At 32.4% G+C, this 21953-nt stretch overlaps 2 protein-coding genes across 2 annotated transcripts; one reads left to right on the top strand and one right to left on the bottom strand.

Annotated features, from left to right (window-relative positions):
- Positions 1-16587: 16587 nt before the first annotated feature.
- Positions 16588-18012, top strand: J4E88_006866 (uncharacterized protein; the record flags this gene model as incomplete). Its single annotated transcript, XM_049400488.1, has 1 exon — positions 16588-18012. The coding sequence occupies one exon, from the start codon at positions 16588-16590 to the stop codon at positions 18010-18012; it is 1425 nt and encodes a 474-aa protein (XP_049254107.1).
- Positions 18013-18160: 148 nt separating this feature from the next.
- Positions 18161-19539, bottom strand: J4E88_006865 (uncharacterized protein; the record flags this gene model as incomplete). Its single annotated transcript, XM_049400487.1, has 2 exons — positions 18161-18858; positions 18921-19539. 2 exons carry the CDS (start codon positions 19537-19539, stop codon positions 18161-18163), a joined length of 1317 nt encoding a protein of 438 aa, XP_049254106.1.
- Between the last annotated feature and the right edge of the window lie 2414 nt (positions 19540-21953).

Genomic DNA, 21953 nt, shown 5'->3' with positions numbered 1-21953 from the left:
TACCTCTATAAGAGTAGTAGCCTTTAGTTGTAAAGAAAGGTAACTTACCTATAGTAGAGCTAACACTAGAATTTACTTTAAACTTAGCTATTAGTAGAAATAGTATCTAGTTATCTTGCTTATAGTTAATATAGAACCTAAGGTACTATTTAAGATAAGAGTTTACGTTCTTAGTCTAACTATCTATTTATAGGTAGTAAGTAGTAGAAAACTTTAGTTAGATACTTAGTTACTAGTAGAGGTATTTCTAAAAATAAGAAATAAACTATAAGCCTTAGTCTAAAATAATCTTCTTAGAGAAGCTTTTCTTGCGCTAGATATACTTAATAAAGGTAATAATAAGAGCGTTAGTAGTTATACTTACTATTAGAATAAACTTTTTCTTTTTAGTAAGTTAATTAATAATAACAAGAATATCTATAAAGGTCTAGCTATTATATTTATATAGTAGTAAGTAGATAATAAAATCTATAGAAATATATAACTAGTACTTATTAGAAACTAGTAGTAGGTAAAGTAATTTATATTTACCTTTTCTATAGGCTTTACTTCTCTTATATGTTAGGCAAGCGCGTATATACTACGTAACGTCTATAGTTATATATAGCTAGTAGTACTATTATAATAGCTTAGAGTAGAGTTTATATTTTCTACTATAACTACTATATACGCTATAATAAGCTTATTTAATAACTTAGGTTTATATAACACTAGTAGAGACGTAGACTTTATTCTATACGTATAATAAGCTATTAGTAATCTTATAGTTACTAAGCTTAAGCCTTAGGTATTTCTTACTATATATAAGTTTAAATAGTAACTATTATAATCTATTCTTCTTAGCTTAGATAATTACTTATAGTACTACGTTATTTTTATATATAGCCTTAACGTTGTTAAGTAAGGTTTTAATTAGTATCTTAGTAGGCGCAAACGTAGGTAGTGTTAGAGTAGTAGGTAGATTATTATAAAAAGTAGTAAGTAATATAATTAGTAGTGTATCTAGTGTTACGCTAGATAATGTAACGCTAGGTATAATATAGTTTAGTAGTATTATAGTAGATAGTGTTATAGAGTTAGGCGTAATTATAATATATAAAGTTATAGTAAGTAAGTCTATAATATAATTATACGTAATAATATTATTATAATTAGCGTCTTCTTCTCTCTAAGGCTTAACACTAGGTAGTGTAGTAAGAAACACGTAGCGTTTAGAAATATTATACTCTTTACTAAGTTAGTAAAGTATTTATATAATAGTAGAAATAGACTTAGAAAGATTATAATAGTTACTACTAAGGCGCGTAAGATAGAGTATATAGCAAGAGCCTCTATTCTTTATAATACTAATAGTATACACACGTACCTTAGAATTAACCTAGTTAGACTTAATTATAATCTATACTTAGTGCTACTAACAAATGTTATCTAGAGACTCTAGTAGATTACTAGAACGTCTTATTAAAGTATTAGACTTAGTTTCTTACTTTCTAGGTCTATACTTAATAAGAAAGTTAAACTTAGCTAGAAATTTAGCCTAATATACTTATTAGTAGTTAAGTTACTTTATAGTTATAAAGGTTTATAGCACTTAATAATCTAAGAGAACTTTAATAGTGTTATCTATTCTAGAGAGCTTAAACCTCTATTTCTTAAATATATTAATAATTATAAGTAGTTTCTTATTATAAATCTTATAGTTATACTTTACTAGTATTATCTTATAAGAGAGAAATATAATAGACTATAAAACACCTTCTAAATTCTTCTGTAAAAGAATAGTAGTAGTAATAAAGTTAGAGGTATTTATTTCTAGCTAAGTCTTAAGATTAGAGTTAAAGTGTATAAGTACGCCTGCTATCTTAAACGCGTTCTTAAGATAGTAGAAGGTAGTAACTACTTTACTATCTAAAGCTAGAGAAAACTAATATCTCTAATTCTTACTATTTCTATTCTTTTATGTAAGCTTAGTTAAGACCTTAGTAATATATAAGAAGCTCTTAATAAAGTAATAGTAGAAATTAGTAAAACTAAGAAATAACTATACGTCTTTAACTAAGCAAGGCACCTACTATTCTAATATAGTAGCTACTTTCTTAGAGTCTATTTTAATACTATTAGTAGTAAGAATTAGACTAAGGTATTTAACTTTCTTAACTTTAAACTTACACTTAGTAGAGTCTAAGTAAAGGCTAGTATTATAGATCTTAGTAAGAACCTTAATAATATTAGCTTTATAAGCTGCTTTATTGTTATTGTATATATATATAAGAATGTTATTAAGGTATACTATATATATATTATCTAAGTATTTATAAAAAGTTTTATTAATAAATATCTAAAAAGTACTAGGTACGTTATATAAGCTAAATAGTATAATAACGTACTTATACAGCCTATACCTTATAAGAAAGATAGTCTTTTTCTTATTACCTTCTTTAATATAAATAGTGTTAAATACTATAACTACGTTAATAATAGTTATCTACTTAACCTTAGCTATTTATAATAGAGTCTTCTTAATAGATAGTAGTGCGTTATAGTTCTTCTTAGTAATAGCGTTAAGCTAGCAATAATCTATATAGATGCGCAGACTACTACTAGACTTCTTAACTACTAATATAGGTAAGGTATAAGATAATATAGAAGAGTAGATAAAACTATAGCTAAGTATATTATTAATATAGACTTTAATTACGCAAGTCTTAGTGCGCGTTAATCTATACATCTTAGGCTTATAGATATAACTATTAGTGTTAATTTTATAGTTAACTTCTTTGTAATAGAGAGCTAGCTTACTAGCGTCTATAGAATTAAATAAGTCTAGTATTTTATTATATAGCTAGTTAGAGATAAGTTTATAAATCTTAGCTTTAGTTATATAAGAGCTTTCTATCTTATTTATATAATAGTTATAGTTCTCTTAACTAACTATAGTAAGGCTAGTAATCTTATGCTTAAATATATCTAAGTTATAATTCTTATCTAGTAGGTTAGTAAGCTTTTTCTAGTCTTTTAGTTAAACCTAGATAGCTTTATCTAGATTACGCGTAGCTATAAAGTAAGTAGCCTTTACTATAATAATATAGATCTTATCTAAAGAACTAGAGCGCTATAATTTAGATTTTATAAGTATACTATTACTATAGATAGTCTTAGAAAGACTATACTTAAGATAGAAGAAAGTGTAATAGAGTAACTTAAATATTATACTCTATAGTAAGAAAGTAAGTATTAGGTTATAGTTCTCTAACTAGGTTATATCTAAGATAAGATTAAACTTACTAATATTTATAATAAAGCAAGTTACTATAGCTTAGTAACTACTATATTTAATAGGTAGTTCTACTACTTAATCTAATATATTAATAACTTTACTATCTATAAAAGAAAGATAGATAGAAGATATTATAGTTATAGTAGTTAGACTATAGTTCTTAACCTATTACTAATTTATAAAGCTAGCACTTACTTCTATATTAATAAGAGTTATAGTCTTATACTATTATTTAGATAGTAATAGAGTATAAGAGTTATAGTAGAGTTAATTAGTAGAGTAGAAATTACCTTTAATAGTAATAGTAGAAATGTAATAATCTAAGACGCTAGTAGAGTAATTCTAGAAGAGTAGTCTAGTAGTAGTAACCTTAAAGTAATTATAATATTTACACGTTTCTTAATTCTACTATATATTCTTGCGCTAGTTTAGCTTCTAAATATAACTAGTATTAGAAGTATCTAGTTTTCTAACTTAGACTTACCTATATTATTTATATTACTTTTCTTATCTATTATAATATTAGAATTATTAGTATTAGTGTTATTATTATCTTTAATAGTATATTTAGTGTCTACTACGTTAAGGCGCACGCTACTAATCTTAGCCTTAATCTTATTCTAGTCTAAAATAGAGTAGCTCTTCTTATTATAAGCTTAATAATCTTTATTACTATAGTAGAAGTAGATCTAGGCTTTTACTATTATATTCTTCTAAGCCTATATGCGCTATAATATAGCTTTACGCTATTAGCTACATCTAGACTTAGCTTTACGCTCTAAGTTGTAATTATTAGATAACTAGTTATAACTCTTTAGTGTATAGACCTTATTAGTAGTAGTACTTATAGTAGTAGCTTTACTATTATTAATTTACTTCTATATTAGGTCTACCTTATAGATAGTATCTAAGAACTTTATAAAAGCTTCTTCTTATTAATTATTAAAATTAGATAACGTAGAGAAAGTAAGTTATAGGTAAAGCTATTAGTAATAATATAGAACTATAATAGAGTTAGAGAGTTTAGTTAGTTAGTGTATAGCTATAATATAACTACGCTAGTTAATAAACTTCTCTAATTAGCCTATTACTAAAGAGCTATTACTAATCTTTATTTACGCTTCTTGCTAGCGTTTAAAAGTAGATTAACTAAAGTATTTATCTAGAGCTTCTAGAATATTAAGATACTTATAGAAGAAGCTAACGCTATTCTTAATATATATCTAGGCGTTACTATTAATTCTAGTTTCTAAATAGGCTATACACTTATTCTTAGAAAGTAATTTATACTTCTAGAGGGCTATATAACGCTACTTAGAGTAGTTCTTACTATTCTTATTATCTTTCTAGATTTCTACGTTAGAGAGCTTAAAAGAGGTATAACCTATTCTACTAACTATAGACTCTACTAGTTAAGTGTATACCTAGTGTATAACCTAATATCTATTATAGAGTAGTAGGTAGTAGCTATAAGGCTTAGTGTTTATTAGGTTTATATAGTATTATAAGTAGAAGTAGAAGCGTAATAAGAAAAGTAAATATTACTAATAGTTATAAGAGTCTTATTAAGAGTAGCGCTTAGGCTCTTATATATATTAACTTAGGTATAGATTTAGAGAGGTAGTATAATAGTTAATAGTGTAATAGTTAGTAGTTTATTAATTATTAGTATAATAGTTACTATAGTTAGTGCGCTTAGTGCGCTTAGTGCGCTTATTACGCTTAGTGCGTTACTTAGAGCTACGTTATAGTATAGTAAGTAGCTAATAGTTAGGCTTAAAAGCTTAAAAGCGTTAGATAACTTTATTATATTATTACAACTACTAGTTAAAGTCTTTTTTTAACCTATCTATATTATTATTAGCTAAGAGTACTTATTTCTTAAGGCTTTTATTCTAGACAAGAACGTCTTTATAGTCTTAATTCTTCTAAGTATAATTTTAGAACTAACGTAGTAAGTAAGCTTTCTTCTTAGTAAGCTACTTAGAGGTAGCCTAGTGCTTATTGTAAAATTCTATATATAACTTATAGAACTTATTAGCCTCTTTTTTATTAAGAGTAGTATTAGCGTATATAGAATTAGTATATAGAGTATTAGAGAAGAAAGGCGTATATAATATATTAACTTTATTCTAGAGCTTATTACGTTAGCGCTCTAGATTATTATATAACTTAGTAGTTATAGTAAGATAGTTTTAAGTAGTAATAAGATAGTCTTAAAGACTAGTAGTCTTATTCTTATAGAAGTAAACTAAGACCTAAAGCTTACTAAGTTACTTTTCTATTTCTAGAATAATAGAGACAGCTTTATTAAAGTCTTTCTTAGTAATATTACTAGGCTAGAGATTATATAGATTTAGTGTAGTCTTAGATAAGCCTCTTATAATTTTAATAAAGAGAGTTTGTAGTAGATCTATAGAGTATTATACTACTTTAAGAAGGTCTTTATTATTATAGATAGTATAGTAGGTTTCTTCTAAGAGAGATTCTTAGCCTAGGTTTAGACTATACTATTTCTTCTTATTATTAGTATTATTATTATCTTTAAGTTTAATAATCTCTACAAAAGTAAAGTTAGAGTAACTAAGTTTTATATATACTTAGAACTTATTATAAATAGACTAAAGATAATAGCTACTAAAGAAGACGTTATATAGATTTTTAGTAGGTATAGAAACTATTATAGGCTTAATAGAGATAATATAGTTATTTTATAGATCTTCTTCTAGATTTAGAAGAGTAGAGTAGCTAAAAGTACTCTATTAGCTAGGCTTAGTATAGTAGATAGTAGAAATATTGTTAGAGTTACCTTAGCTAATAGTTTATTAGGTATTAGTCTAAGTTAGAAAGTTAGTAATAACGCGATTGCGCTGTTGCTATTACTTATAACTTAAATCTTAACTATAGAATAGCGCTTATAATAGCGTTAGAGCCTAGTACTTATAGCTAGATTCTTAGCTACGTAAAAGAGTAGAAGCTTTACTAGTAGTAGTTTTAGAGCTACGCTTAGTGTAGGTAATTAGACTATTAGATAGAGCTACAGCCTTAGCTACAGAAGAATCTATAGTTAATTAGTAGTAGCTAAGTATAATATTAGTGTTAATAAAGTTATTACTATTAGATATTATAATAGTTAATAGTTAAGTATAATAATATTAGTAGTTAAGATAGATAGTAGAGAGAGAGAGAGAGAGTATAAAGGTAAGAGAGTAGTGCGTTAAATAGGTAGAAGTAGAGTAATTATTTACTACCTATAGTTCTACTTACTTATTATAAAGTAGTAAGCTAAACCTTTTACTATTTACTAAGAAATAGTATAGTAACACTATAAATAGTAACGTTATTAACTATAAACGTTTCTACGTAGTAATATAATACTCTCTTAGAGTTATAATATACTTAGTAATATTCTTTAATAATAGGCTTCTAGCGTAATACACTATCTATAGTTAGTGCGCGTACGCTACCTATATAATAAGTTCTACTCTATAGTTATATAATAGAGCCTTATAGTAGTATAATATTAGTAGCTAATCTAGAGGTATAACTAAAGATAGAGAATATATTATAAGAGTGTAAGATTATTATCTTAAGTATAAAGTTGTAATTAGTAGCTTTATAAAGTTATGTAAATGTTTACGCGCGCGCTCTAAGTTCTTTAGTATAGTTACTTACTACGCATATTCTAGGTACTATAAAGTAGATATAATATAGTGTAAGAGATATTAATAGATAAGATAATTATATTAAGTTAAGTACTAAGTAAGATATTATATATAGGTTAAAGAGAGCTATATAGGCTAAACTTTAATATTTAGCGCATAGACTATCTACTAGCGCCTTAGTAAGTAGAGGTTACAAGTTTAATCTATAACAGCCTTAGCCTATTACTAAGGTTACTAAGAAGCCTTAGCCTATTATTAAGGTTACTAAGAAGTCTTAGCCTAAGAGCTATAACTCTTTTTATAGGCTTAACACTACTAGTTAAGTCTATTTTAGTTAACTCTCTTTTATTAAGTCTACTAAAAAGCTTTCTAGCTTTAACACTACTAGCTAAGCGCTCTCTAATAAGTTTCTATCTTAAGAAATAGCTTTTAGAAAGCTACTTCTACTAGCTACTCTACTCTACTACGTTAACTCTAGTATTAATATAGCTTAGAATATTTAGAGTTATATAATTAAGTTACTAGATTTACCTACTAAAGTTCTAGATTCTAAACTTTTTTACCTTTCTTTTCTATTTCTAGATAAGAATACTTTACAGGCTAGCTACTCTAGCACTTTACTCTCTTACTCTAAGCTAGAGATTACTATCTCTTAGCTTTCTACTACACCTAGCTATTCTAGTAAATAGCTTTTAGGTATTAATAATCTATATACATTTTACCTACGTTCTATAGAGGCTATCTAGAACTACCTTACTAAGTATATAGCTAAGTTTAATCTAGATAAGTAAACCTTTCTAAGCTTTTATTTTATGCACCTACTAGAAGCTACTAATCTATCTACGTTTTTTACTTTAGACTATAACTACCTAGCTACTCTTACCTCTAGTCTCTTTTATACTCTAGCTAACTATACTTTAGAGTATTATAATACTAAGAACTACTATATCTACTTAAGTAAGAACTTTAAATTACTTTAAAAGAACTTTAAGAACGTTTCTACCTATTACTTTTACTTAATTACGTAGCTTAATAAAGAGCGTATCTAGTATAATAATACTACTAATAACACTAAGACCTAGTAAAAGTAAGCTACTAAGCTATTAGCTTTACTTACTAAGATAAAAAATACACTAGATTTTACCTAACGCGATACTTTTCTAGAAGAATAGATAAATTTATAGCTCTTATAACTTTCTTTATCTCTATTAGATAATTTACTTACTTAAACGCCTTTAGTTATACCTATTTCTACCTCTATAGAGGCCTCTCTAGATTTTACTTCTAAATTTCTATCTTTAATTATATAACGTAGTAAACCTACTTTTACTATCTAGCTCTTTTCTTTTACTTAGCTAGTATCTATAGTTACTAAGAATAATAAATTTATTATTATTAAGAGTTAGGTAGTTATTCTTCTACCTACTCTTTGCAAAATAAAGCGTCTTGTAGATAATATATAAGTCTACGTAGACGCTAATAATAGTAGTCTACCTAAGCTACGCCTTTTTAAGAGTAACTCTATATTATTAAACTTATTTTTTTTAAATATATTTACTTACTAGATAGCTAAGAGTAAGTAGTTCTAAGATTCTAAGACTTAGGCCTAATCTATCTACTAGTATACTAATAGATTAGCTTATATTACTCTCTCTTTTCTAGAATTATAGTATAGCTATACTTTCTCTACTAAGATAGAGTGCTTTCTTATTCTATATTAGATCTAGAGTAACTTTAACCTCTTTACTATAAATAAAAATAAGATATTCTAGCTTTAATACCTCTATATACTTATTAATATTTAGACTAACTCTAAGGCCTAGGCCTCTTTTAAGGTTAACTTTAGTATCTTAGCTATAGACCTTTATATTCTCTATAAGTTACGTAGTATTAAGATTATAAGTAAGCTTCTATTACGCTACGCTAATTTTCTTAATATATTACCTTAGGCTACTTCTACGTTAGAGACCTTCTACTAGCTTCTAGAGTCTATTATAGTCTATATATATAACTTTAACTATACTTCTAGAGTAGCTTTCTATAAGCGCTTTTAGAATTATAATTACTATAGTTCTACTACTACTAATAACGCTACTATAGTAGAGAGTTCTAAAGCAAAAGATACTTCTATATATTAAGGTATAGGTTAGCTAGATACTACTAAGCTAACCTTCTTAAAGTCTTGCACTTCTAAGCTAGCTAATAATAAGTCTAAAGTTTATTTTATCTATTACTAGTCTAGTTATATTACTTGTAATTACTCTAAGAAGTTTAAGAAAGAACTAGTTAAAGCTACTTAGCGTTAAGCTAGATTTTTTCTAGAGCCTAACTATAGTAATAACTAGTTTAACCTTTCTAATATAGAAGACGCTTCTAAATCTAATTTAGAAAACTACTAACTTTAGAAGGTAGGCTACTTTCTAGAGTTAAACTATAGCTATAGTAAAACGCTCTAGCTAAGTTATTTATAAGCTTTACTATCTATAATACTAGTGCGCTACTTTAATAAATCTAGGTCTAGTAGTAGAAAAACTACTACTTAACTCTAAGCTTTACACAATTTACTTTTATATCTACTACTAGCTCTAGCTATATTACTCTCTATAATTTAGAATAGTTTACTTTTTCTTTCTTTATTAGCTTTACTCTAGTAGTTTCTTATAGGTATAAGACCTTAGCTAATAATAGCGTAAATAGTAATTTTATTTTAAAGAAGTTTTTAAACTAAATCTACGCCTTTACTTTAATTCTACTATTATAACCTATTATATATAAGAGCTATAATAGTAGAGCTACTAAATTAATTACCTACTAGATTAAATTCTTTCTTAAAATAGACACCTACGTAGAATACATAACTACTTATATAGTAGAATCTTATAGTCTTTTTAATCTTATACTTAGGTTTAAATAGAAGAGGCTCTACTAACCTAAACTTAATTACTATATAGAAATAATTAAATTTACTAACTAGTACTATTACTAGTTATATTAGCTTACTAGAGTTATACTATTAGTTATTTATAAGAAAAAGAAAATAGGCTCTATTAGTCTACTAGATTTCTATTATACGCATAACCCTCTAGAAGTAGAAACTTCTTCTAATGCCTAGCCTTCTAGTTACGCTAGATAGAATTTTAGTTTAATAGACTACAGCGTTACTATTAAGAATATAGAATCTTTACTACTACTCTAGTTTTCTAGTTACGTAGAGGTTCTCTCTAAGTCTATAGATTCTAAAGTGCTAACGCTGCTACCTAAGCCTACTTCTAAAATTAACGTTTAATAGGTTTTACTTAAGGTAATACAAAAGCTATACAAGAAGTAGAATTTAACTATTTATCTAATAGCTACTAGAGAGCTCTAGAACTCTTAATTTTAGCGCGCTATAGTAGATAAAGACTATACTAAGTTTATAAGTACTTCTACTAAGGTTACTCTTAAGAATATTCTAACACTAGAACTTTTTAAAAAATATACTAATTATATTCTAGTATTTAATAAGGCTACTACGTCTTAGTTATCTAAGCATTCTAAGTATAACTATAAGATTAAATTACACTCTAAAGCTAAGATCTCTAATTACTATCTATACCTCTTCTCTAGCTAGCAAGAGAACGCTATCTAAGTATATATTATTAAAATAGAAATAAAGAGTTTTATTAGCCTCTATAACTCTTCTATCTATAACTTTCTACTTATTATTAGTAAGCCTAATAGTAGTATTAGAGTATATATAGATTTCTAGAACCTTAATAACGCTACTATTAAGAACTAGTACCTAATTCTCTTCTTCTATAAGACTCTAGCTAAGCTAAATAAAACTACTATTTTTTCTAAGTTTAATATTATTTACGCTTTTTATTATATTTAGATAAAACCTAGTTCTAAGTAGCTTATAGCTTTTACTACTTAAATAAGCACCTATAAGTATAAGGTTATACTTTTTAGCTTTTGCAACGCCTCTACTACCTTTTAATAAGCTATTAATAGTATACTCTTTAAATACTTAGATTAGTTCTACACTACTTACCTAGATAATATTCTTATCTATTTAGAAACTATTAAAGAGCACGTTACCTACGTTAAGAAAGTTTTAGTCTATCTAAAAGAATAAAGCTTTTATATTAACTCTAAGAAATCTAAGTTTTATATAAATAGAGTTAAATTCTTAGAGATAATTATTACTAATAAGAGTGTAGAGATAGATCTATTTAAAGTAGAAGCTATTTATAACTAGAAGTAGCTATAGAGCGTAAAAGAATTACTAGCTTTTCTTAGCTATATAGGCTTCTACTAGTAGTTTATTAAGCGCTACTTTTCTATTACTTTTCTACTTACTAAGTTAATTAAGGCTAAAGTTATACTAAACGTTAAGAATTCTAGTAGTAAAGTACGTACTATTTATAACCTGCTAGTATAGACCTCTAAGTATTAGAAAGCTTTTAACGCACTAAAAGCTACCTTCTATAAGAGTTTAGTGCTTTAATATTTTAACCTCTCTAAGCCTATCTATATTACTACTAACGCATCTATGTAGACTACTAGTAGAGTTATAAAGTAACTTAATAGCTAGAGCGTTCTGCAACCTATTACTTTTTTCTCTAAGAAACACTTATCTATAGAATATAACTATAATATCTATAATCTTAAGCTTATAGAAATTATCTAGGTATTTAAAGAATAAAAGTCTAAACTTATAGATTCTAGCTACTCTATTATAGTAGTAACTAACTATAAAAACCTAGAAACATTTATAACTACTAAGACGCTTACCTAATATTAGGCCTACTAGTTCTTATTTTTATTCTAGTTTAACTTTAAGATAACCTACGTACTTAGTATTAAAAATGTTAAAGCTAATATACTTAGTTACTAACTCTAAAATGTTTTCTTAGACTCTAAAGATCTATATTATACTATTACCTTAATTATTCTAGAGCTAAAGACACTTTTACTAGGTATATAGCTAGCAATTACTACTACTCTTTATACGCTAGCTTCTACTATATAATCTAATTTCTCTTTAAATCTAGAATAGTAGTATATTCTTTATATAGTTTTTACTAATAAAAATACTATTTTTAATAACTTAGATACTCTACTATCTAAAGGCGTCTATAATTCTAATCTTTCTACTTATAAAGATAACCTCTGCTCTACTAAGAACCTTTTAGATACTACTTATAAGAATAACTCTATAGCCTAGTAAGCTTTTACTACTATTAATAGTTATAATACTAAACTTTCTAAATAGTTTTATAAAAACAGCTACTATTTTAGTATAGCTAATTTTACCTCTATTAGTACTAGACGTAGCTATTAAATTTTTATTAATTAAACTAGGCTTTATATCTCTAGAGACACTAGACTTTAGAGGTAGATTTTTAACCTATACTATAATTATAAGATTACTAGTTATAAGAGTCTCTAGTCTATACTTTATCTAATATACAATTACTACTACTAGCCTAAAATAAGCTAGTCTATTACGTAGTATTACAACGCTTATACTACTTACAAATATATAAAGAGCTTATAGAATAGAAAGTATAGCTACCTATAGCTACTTTCTATTCTCTACACCTAATAGTTAGACCTAACTATTAATTTTATTTAAGACCTGCCTCTATTCTGCCTTAATAGTAGAGAGTATTAAAATATTTTAGTTATTATTAATTACTTAACTAAATAAAAGCTCTTCTACTCTACTTATAAATAAACTACTTATAAGGCCTTACGCTACTTTATAAATGTATTTAAAAATTATAAGCTACTTCTTACTATTATATTTAATTATAGTACTAACTTTATAGCTCTATTTTAGAGGTATATCTACTAGAGGTTAAGAATTAAACGCGTTCTGTCTACTACTTACTACTCTAAGATAGATAGGTAAACTAAGCGCGCTAATTAGTCTCTTAAGACCTACCTATAGTAATATATTAACTATACGTAAGATAACTAAACTACCTAGCTTTACATTACTAAGTTCTAGATAAATAATATAGTTAATTTAAGTATTAGTATAACTTTATTTTTTATAAACTTAGACTACTACCTTTATAGTAGTGTCTACCTAGTTAAAGATATTAAAGCTAATCTCTCTCTATTTACCTAGAACTAATAATTATAGGCTAAGAAAATAATAAACTACTATAGTAACTTAGTAGTCTATTTAAAGAAATAACTTCTATAGTTATAGTAAGAATAGAGTGCTTAAGCTAATTCTACTTACTATATAGTTTTACTATACTCTATTAGTAATAAAGTCTATATAAGTATAACTAACTAGTAAACTAAGTAGCGTTCTAAGAAACTTACATATTAATAGGCTAGCTTTTATATAGTTATCTATATTATCTATAAAGAGCGTGCGTATAAATTAAAACTTTCTAATAAGATACTTTAAAATAGTATATTTCTAGTCTTCTACCTCTAACTACTACGCTTATTAGCTACTAAGGCTCTTTCTAATTAAGCTTACGCTTAACTAGTTAGCGTAGAAGTAGTAGATAGTACTAGTAAGTATTATAAAGAGTAGCTTATAGATTTATTTAAGAATATAGCTCTACTAGAAGTAAATAAAATCTAGAGAGAGTAGGCTTACTTTATTAAGTAGACTAATTTCTTTAAAGCCTTCTAGTACGTAGCTAGTAACTATCTTAGTTACTATAATACTAAACTTTTCTACTAGAAATTCTCTAATAAGCCTAAACCTTCTAGCCTTAATATACCTCTAGACTAGACCTTTCTACCTAAAGATATTAGTAATTAGAAGCTTAATTACGCTAGTAGTAATAAGATTTTAGCGTAAAAGCCTCTAAAGAGGCCTATATACGCAAGAGATAAAAGCTACTTTTATATCTACTATCTAAACTCTACACTATTAATATATACTATACCTAATTATTAAACAGCGCTATAGTTAACTATTAATTACTTAGTATCTCTACTCTACTATCTTAAGTCTTCTAGAATATAGTTTTAATTAAGATACTATTTCTTATAAAGTGTAAAAACGTTATTTAGCTTAAATTTTACGTTCTAGAGTTAGAGTAGTAGAAAATACCTTAGAGGTGCGCTTTTTTATATAAGAAACTATATAGATATACATACGCTTATATAAACTATAAGCTATATCTAAGAATTTTTAATATAGTTAAAATTTTAACTTTTTTCTTTATTTTTTCTTTTCTTTTCTTTTACTATTAGTAGATCTAGCTAGAGAACTAGCTATAGCCTTTTTAAAGAGAGAGATATATATAAGAATATAGCCTCTATAAACCTTATAGATTTACTTAGAGCTATCTTCTTACTTTAACTTTAAATATCTTTATCTCTAAAGCTACTAGACTTTACTAAAGCTACTAGACTCTACTAAAGCTACTAGACTCTGCTAAAGCTACTAGACTCTTTAAAAGAGATATTTACTACTATAAGCTAGTACTATCTAGTACTAGCTTCTACTAGCTTTCTCTCTCTCTTTCTATATAGATCTAGCTAAACTCTTTCTCTCTTAGATTCTACGTCTACTATTCTTAACTCTAAATATAAGCTATCTTCTAACTAGCCTACCTCTCTACGTGTAAAGTCTACCTTACATTTATTAAGTTACTACTATTATAATATAATACTAAAGTTACTATACTATATTAGTTTATACTTACTATATATAGTAGAACTTTTCTTTATATATATACGCTTCTATATATAATATTAACTTATAGTTACTAATAACTTACTATCTATAAATAACTATCTCTAAAATAATCTAAATAATATAAGTATATACGTATAATAGTAGTATATATAATATACGTAATTAAGACTATAATTAGTATATATATAATATATAAATAGAATATAGTAATAGAATAGAATAGGTAGATAAGGTATATAATATATTTAGCTTATTATTACTTTCGCGAAATAGATATATTATTATATAATAGTTTTTTTATTTTCTTTATTCTTTAGATAAAAATAGTTTAAGTATTAGAACTTACTTTCTTTTTAGAAGAAAGTAGTATTATAGATTAAACTTATAATCTCTACTTACTAAAGTACTAGTAAAGAGCCTATATACTAAACTTTAAAGTTTAGTTTATATAGCTTTCTTTAACCTATACGTAATATCTTACTTAGTACTCTACTTAATATAATTATTTTATCTATTAATATCTCTTATATATTAAGCTTAAAGAATATATTATAGTTTTTCTAGTTTTAAAGTAGAAGTTCTTTTTAAATATTAGAAATAAAAGTACTTATAAAGTTTATATAGCGTTACTTTTTTAGATAGTTACTTAGTTTACTCTAAAGTATATTAAGATAGACTAAAAAAGAGTTAGAATTCTAATCTAGCTTCTATTTAGCTTATTTAAGTCTATTATAAACTATAAAGTATTATAATAACTTAGAACTAAGTATATTAAGTATAACTATCTTAAGTTTTTTCTAAGTAAATATTTAAGATACCTTAAGTTTTATATAGTTCTAGAAGTAGATATTCTAAGTAAAGTAAGTAGTTTTATTAAGAAATTTTATAGTAAAGTTTACTTTTTAAGTACTTAAAAAAAAAGTAAAAAGTACTTATTTAAAGATAGTTTTATAATTATATACTTAGTAGTTATACTATAAGTAGTTATATATAGTAAATATCTTTAGATTCTTAGAGTATAAAGCTTCTAAGTTTAACTAGAACTTACTTTTTAAAGTTAAAGTATAGTAAGTAATATCTTTTTTAAGAGCTAAGTAGTTACTTATAAGTATTTTATACTTTAATTCTCTAAAATAAACTATATCTTAATAAGTATACTTTAATTATTTCTACTTATATAATATTTTAAGTTTATAAATTAAAATAGTTTATTTATTTTTATTTTTAGTAGTAGTAGCTTATAAAAGCTTAGTTAGCTTTAGAATAGACTTTAATAGTATATTACTATTTTAAATAATTAAAGCTAAGTTAGTAATACTTAAAAAAGCTTCTAATAGATTTATAAGTTTCTTAGTAAGTAGTATTACTACTTCTAGAAATATAAAAGCTAATTTCTTTTAGTTATTATCTATTACGTATAAAAATAGTATAGCTTACTTACTACTATATTATATTACGCTAAAAAAATTTACTTTAGAGCTTATTATATCTAAATAGTATATATAAGAGTATTATAGAGTAGAGTAATTTAAATATTAAATAATAAAGTTAGTTAAATACTAGATATTTAATATTAAACTATAATTAAATATATTATTTTAAATAGACTATTAATAAATTACTACTAAGCTATAATAGCGATTCTAAGGTATTTATAGCTAGTGCTAAGTTAGCCTAGACTTTTTAGAGCTAGAATCTAATATTTAGATTTATTTAAAAGCTTCTATTCTTTTAATAGATATCTTAGAACTATACTTTACTACTATATATTAGATAGACCTATCTTACGTACCTTATCTACGCGCTTACGTGCATTAGGTAATACTATGCAACTGTCTTATTCCCGGAGACGCTAAAGGTTAACAGGCTTACGAAAACCAACTCGTTCTGCACGTCCCAGATTTCTATTCACTAGCATCCCCCACGGTATTAAACGTCTTTCTTCGCCCGTAGTTAGTCTTTATCGCGATTACCCTGCACAAATGGCCAGTCAACGCGTCGACGCGAAGGAGGTTGCAGACTTGAACACTGTCATGGGTCGCAACCTTCAGACATGGCCTGGCGCGCGCGACATTGGGATACAAGAAGCCACCCTGAATGCTGAAGCTCGCCATCAAGATGCACAGCACACACACGACAAGCCAAGCCAGCCTGCTCTCGCCCGCGTACTTTCGCGTCGATCGGCAGCTTCATTCGACCCAGGCCCCGCTCCCGATGGTGGCCTCACAGCTTGGACCCAAGTCCTATGCACGCACCTAACTATCCTGACCACCTTTGGCTTCTTCACGTCATTCGGCGTGTATCAGACCTACTACGAAAACACACTCGGCATAGCTTCCTCGACCATTTCCTGGATTGGATCGCTTCAGGTATTCCTTCTCTTCTTCCTTGGCACTTTTACAGGCCGTGCTACGGACGCTGGACTTTTTCGCCCGGTCTACATCGCTGGTGCGTGCTTTCAGCTACTCGGTATCTTTACCTTAGCGGAGAGCAAAAGTGTTTGGCATGTCTTTCTCTCTCAGGGCGTATGTCTGGGAATTGCAAATGGGTTGCAATTCTGTCCGTCCATGGCCCTTGTCTCCACTTACTTTGTCAAGCGTCGTGCTTTTGCGCTGGGCTTCACAGCGCTGGGGTCCTGCACTGGGGGCGTCATTTTCCCGGTTATCGTGCAGCAATGTCTACCCAGCTTAGGCTTTCCATGGACGATACGCATCATCGGCTTTATCATGTTGCTCATGAATGCCATCACCATCGGCTTGTACCGTACCCGGCTCCCTCCCAGGAAAAGCGGTCCATTGGTCGACTGGGCGAGCTTCACAGAACTGCCATATGCTCTGTACTGTGCTGGTGCCTTTTTCAGTTTCTGGGGGTTGTATTTCGCTTTCTTCTACATTGGAAGTTATGCGCGAAATGTTCTCGGTGCCAGTTACCAGCAAAGTATCAATCTGCTTCTCGTGCAAGTATGCATGGGGTTTATCTTTCGCCTACTGCCGACCTACTATGCCGACAAGGTTGGTGGGCTTAATGTTCTTATACCGTTCGCGTTTGTCTGTGGTATCATGATGTTCGTATGGATTAGAATCAACTCCATCGTCACCCTGTACATATTTGCTGTCATATATGGAAGCGGGAGCGCCGTTATCCAGGCGCTTTGGCCTGCGGTAATCGGAAGTATGAGTCAGGAGAGAGATCTGAAGAAGTCTGGGGTGAGGATGGGCATGGCCTTCACCGTGGTGAGTATATCGAGTTTTACAGGTCCGCCACTAGCTGGAGCGATTATCCAGAGTCACAATGGCAACTACACGTATGCGAATGTTTGGGCGGGTCTGTCTTTCTTTGTAGGAGGGTTTCTTTTACTTGCTACTAGGGTGTCGCTGGTAGGCTGGGACTGGAAGGCAAAAGTCTAGAGGTAGCTTGCATTGAGCGTTCCTTGGCCTACCTTTCGTGCGTTGCCGCGATGTGTTCAGGATGACTAGGATTGGGGGGGTACAAGGGAACATGTTCCGTGCGATCTATGGGAAGATCATGACTTGCGACGTTCTTGCACTATCCTTCCTATTTATCCTTGAGCGTAGTGACCCTTGCTAATAGGCCGGGGTCTTCTCTCTCTTTGTCCATCTTGGCATGCCAATCCGCCTCGGCCTTGGCTGCATTTTTGCGAACCCGCGCAGTGTTCCACTTCATATAATAACAGCAAAGCGGGAAGAAGATTGAGTCTACCACAGCCCAGGCAGATAAGATTCCAAAGTTCAAGCCAACTCGTGGATGCAGATCGAACAGGATTGACCGTGTGAGCTCGACGATATTGTGCATCGGCCAACCATAGCCCCAGCGATAAAAGCTCGGTGCAAGCTCGAGGGCATAAAACCCAGTGGCGACATTGCTGATGACCCAGAAAATGAGCCACAACGCCGTCCAAGGGGAGCCCAGCAGCATGGCCATATTCTCGCTCGCAAGGCCAAAAGCAATCATTCCGATCCAATTGCCCATCCAGTATACCAAGAAGTTACCTCTGCCATACGCGTTAGGGTTACCGGCAGGCTGATTGTGGGAGGCAGTAGGACGGTCCATGGGCATAAGGTAGGCGAGGCTGACAAAGGAGTAGACGAGAGAGAGAAAGAAGTAAGATGCGACCGTCGCGATGTAGCGCCACACGATAAGCTGATAGAAGTGCAGCGGTGGATGACCTTTGGGCGAGAGGTACTTCAGATGGATAGGTAGGAAGAACGTAAAGCTAAAGAAGGAGATGATGACTAGATAGCGGTGTAAGATATTAGTATATGTCACATGCGGTTCGTACAGGAACATTGCTCACTCAGGTATATAAGGCCAATGCTAACCGCGGGTGTAGCAATAGGCGGTCCAAAGGGGCGCAAGTCGTTGACGGTGAACTCAATGCCGGGAGAGAGAGCTTGGGGTGCGATGTCTAGGCGCATGTCCGTAACTGAAACGTTGTTCTGGAGAAGATGTGCGATCCACGCGCGGCCAAATTCGGTGACTACGCGCTTCTGGAGGGTGTTAATACTGGGTACAATGTAAGTCGAGGTGGTAATTTGATCGCGCGCCGAATTATAGATGATCTGGCAGGCACCCAAGGGATCGTAGCTCGCGTTCCCCAGTTTCACTGCGGCATCGAGCATTGCTGTGGCGTTGGAATTGATGATGACGGCCGCCCAGGCATGGAAGTCGTAAACTTCGTTGCGTACGTTCAGCGAGTTGTTGTTGAAGTCTTCGGGAGACGCAAAGGTGTAGCCAGGCACCACTCCATCTTCCTCCATAATGCTGCGAACAGTGCGAGTGACAAACGGACCCACGAAGGGTGCGACCCCGGTAAACGGTGGCTGGCCATCGAAGTCTACAACGGAGATGTTCAGACCCCCCACGTTTGCATTTTGACGAAACAGTGCACCCCAGAAAAGGCAAAGAAAGGCCATGATGGCAATGGCGAGAATGAGATTTGTACGAAGCCAGAGCCTGATCACGTGTAGCCTGACACCGGCCATGGACGAGTGAAAGAACCCGACAGGCGCCTGTTCTTGCACGATCCTGCGGCTACTCTTTGTGCGGCCACGCTGCAGCGTTGTTAGCCTATTGGGAGCGGCGGTGGTGCCATGCACTGTCTCAGTCTTGACACCCGTGGTCTGCTGCTCCAGAGGAGTAGAGCTGGCGGCGGCGGAAGCTTGTATTCCCAGCTCGGACTCGCTAGATGAGCTGAAATCGTATTCGTGATGATATCGTGGGGCGATCTGACATCCAAGTGTGGAATGAGACATGTTGGGCGCTATGATTGATTACCTACTGGACATTTTCACTGCTTATATTTCCTGAGGCCCTGACACTTAGTGCTTGCTGTGGGTTGCTGACGGATGTACGCTAAAGTGACGCTAGTTCATTTGCAGTGAGATGATTCGACGGTTCCGTCTCCAGTGAACGCTACCTACCTATGTAGTTACCTACCTACCTAGGTAGATAAGCTTCACTCCCGAGGTCTTGAGTTACGGCCGATGTGGCTGATGCCAAAATCATTGCTCAGCATTCTAGGTAAACTGATTCGAGCTATTTGAACGGTTCAGTAGAGTTTCCGCTTGTGAGCCCAACGATCAGAGCTGCGCGTGTGGTTCCCAGATGGTACGAAACCCGAAATCGGTATAGCTTGGTGGCTGACATAAGCCCGGGAGAATCCAGGAACCACCTGAGCACGGATCCGCTCAATCGCGCCGCATGCCAACCGCTCAACTCTCATCATGACGGACGCGGACACCTGTGGCTTCAATTACTGCCTTTGCGGGGAATCGGGCCTTCGGTGCATCGCTTCAGACCCATCTACAGAATAGGCATGTCGGGCAGGGGGCGCAGAGGCGGTCGCAGCGCTAGAGGTGGCAGAGGACGAGGCAGAGGCAAGACGCGAACAGTATGCTACCGCCAAATCGCGAGACAATCGTGAGACAATCGCCACAACCAAACACTACTAAAATGTGCGCAGTGGGAGTGGGAAGCATACACGCCTGGCGCCGAGGTGTACGACCAGTTATGGCGCATTCGCAAGGAGCCTGCCACTGTCACCGCACGACTACCTAACGTCTGCCCTATGTCGAACGCACGAACGCGAATACTCCATCGCCGACAGACCGAGGACCGCTTCAAGCGGGAGCTATACACCGTAGAGGTCACATATACGGGCGGACCGGGGAGTGCACGGGACGGTATTGCCCTTACACAGCTTGAGGATGTGGACCTGCAACGCATACTGCAGTTCGTTTCTCCAGCTGAACTGGAACGATATGAAACTGAGCAGTTCAGGCTCGAGGCAGAGGCAGAGGCCATTGCTATGCGCACCGAGGCCGAAGACCTGGCGCGTCGCCAACTGCGAAAGAATGCCAAAGGGCCAAACGCCAGCAAAGGGAGCCGCATGCTCAGCGCACTCGCCTTCTCTGTAGAGCCGACCCCACGTTCACGGGGTCGACCGAGAGCCACACGCGGAAAATGCAGGGGAAGGGCGAGAGGTGTAGAGCCAACAAGAGGCCTCGTCGTAAGCTCCCGACAGCTCAAGAACGACATGCACGAGCAGCTGGTAGACAGCGAACCTATGGTGTTCGATCGCACAACCGAACACATCGGACAACCCACGCAGACATCGCCCAACACCACACGCTCGGCTTTTGTCGCCAACAGCGCTCTTTCGGTATCACCAATACCCAGGAGAGTATCCATCTCTGTCCCTCGACGGGAACTTTCAGAAGTTTCCGAACCAGAAGATGTGGACTACTTAGCGCTCAGCGACAATGATGCAAAATCTACAAGAGGCGACTTACCATCGCTCGCAATCGAGGTTGGGAATGCGGGCAGCAGTAAAGATCGTCCGTCCTCTAGCCCATCCGGGATCGAGAGCACTCTTCCATGTCAACTTCACCCCATCATACCCGCTTTTTCACCGTCTGCTGATAACGTGCTCCAAGAAGCTCCAACGGCAGCTCCATTTTCCGCGCGAGACTCTGGCTCCCCAGCTCCATTGGATTCCAGGGTGGCGGACGTCCTTCTGCAGACAGCGTCTTCCTCTAATTATTCAGCGCTTGCTGCATCAGACCAAGACGACATAATACCCCCACAACCCGCTTCGCCGCAATTTGAATCGGACGGATACGTCGGCAGCCGAATAACATCTATGCGCACATTGTATCCGGGACAACAGTCGCTCGAACACAACAACGAAGACGATGCAGAAGCGGATGCAACGGAAGAGTTTGCTGTAGAGGCCATCGTGGCGCACTTTCACGAGCACGAGAAGAACTACTACCTCGTCAAGTGGGAGGGATACGAAGACAGCCATGATTGGCTTCCTGAAGAAGAC

This window comes from Alternaria novae-zelandiae, assembly GCF_023758075.1.
Source record: "Alternaria novae-zelandiae strain BMP 2774 chromosome Unknown scaffold_13, whole genome shotgun sequence".
NCBI lineage: Eukaryota > Fungi > Ascomycota > Dothideomycetes > Pleosporales > Pleosporaceae > Alternaria > Alternaria novae-zelandiae.
This window is presented reverse-complemented; position numbering and strand designations above follow the sequence as displayed.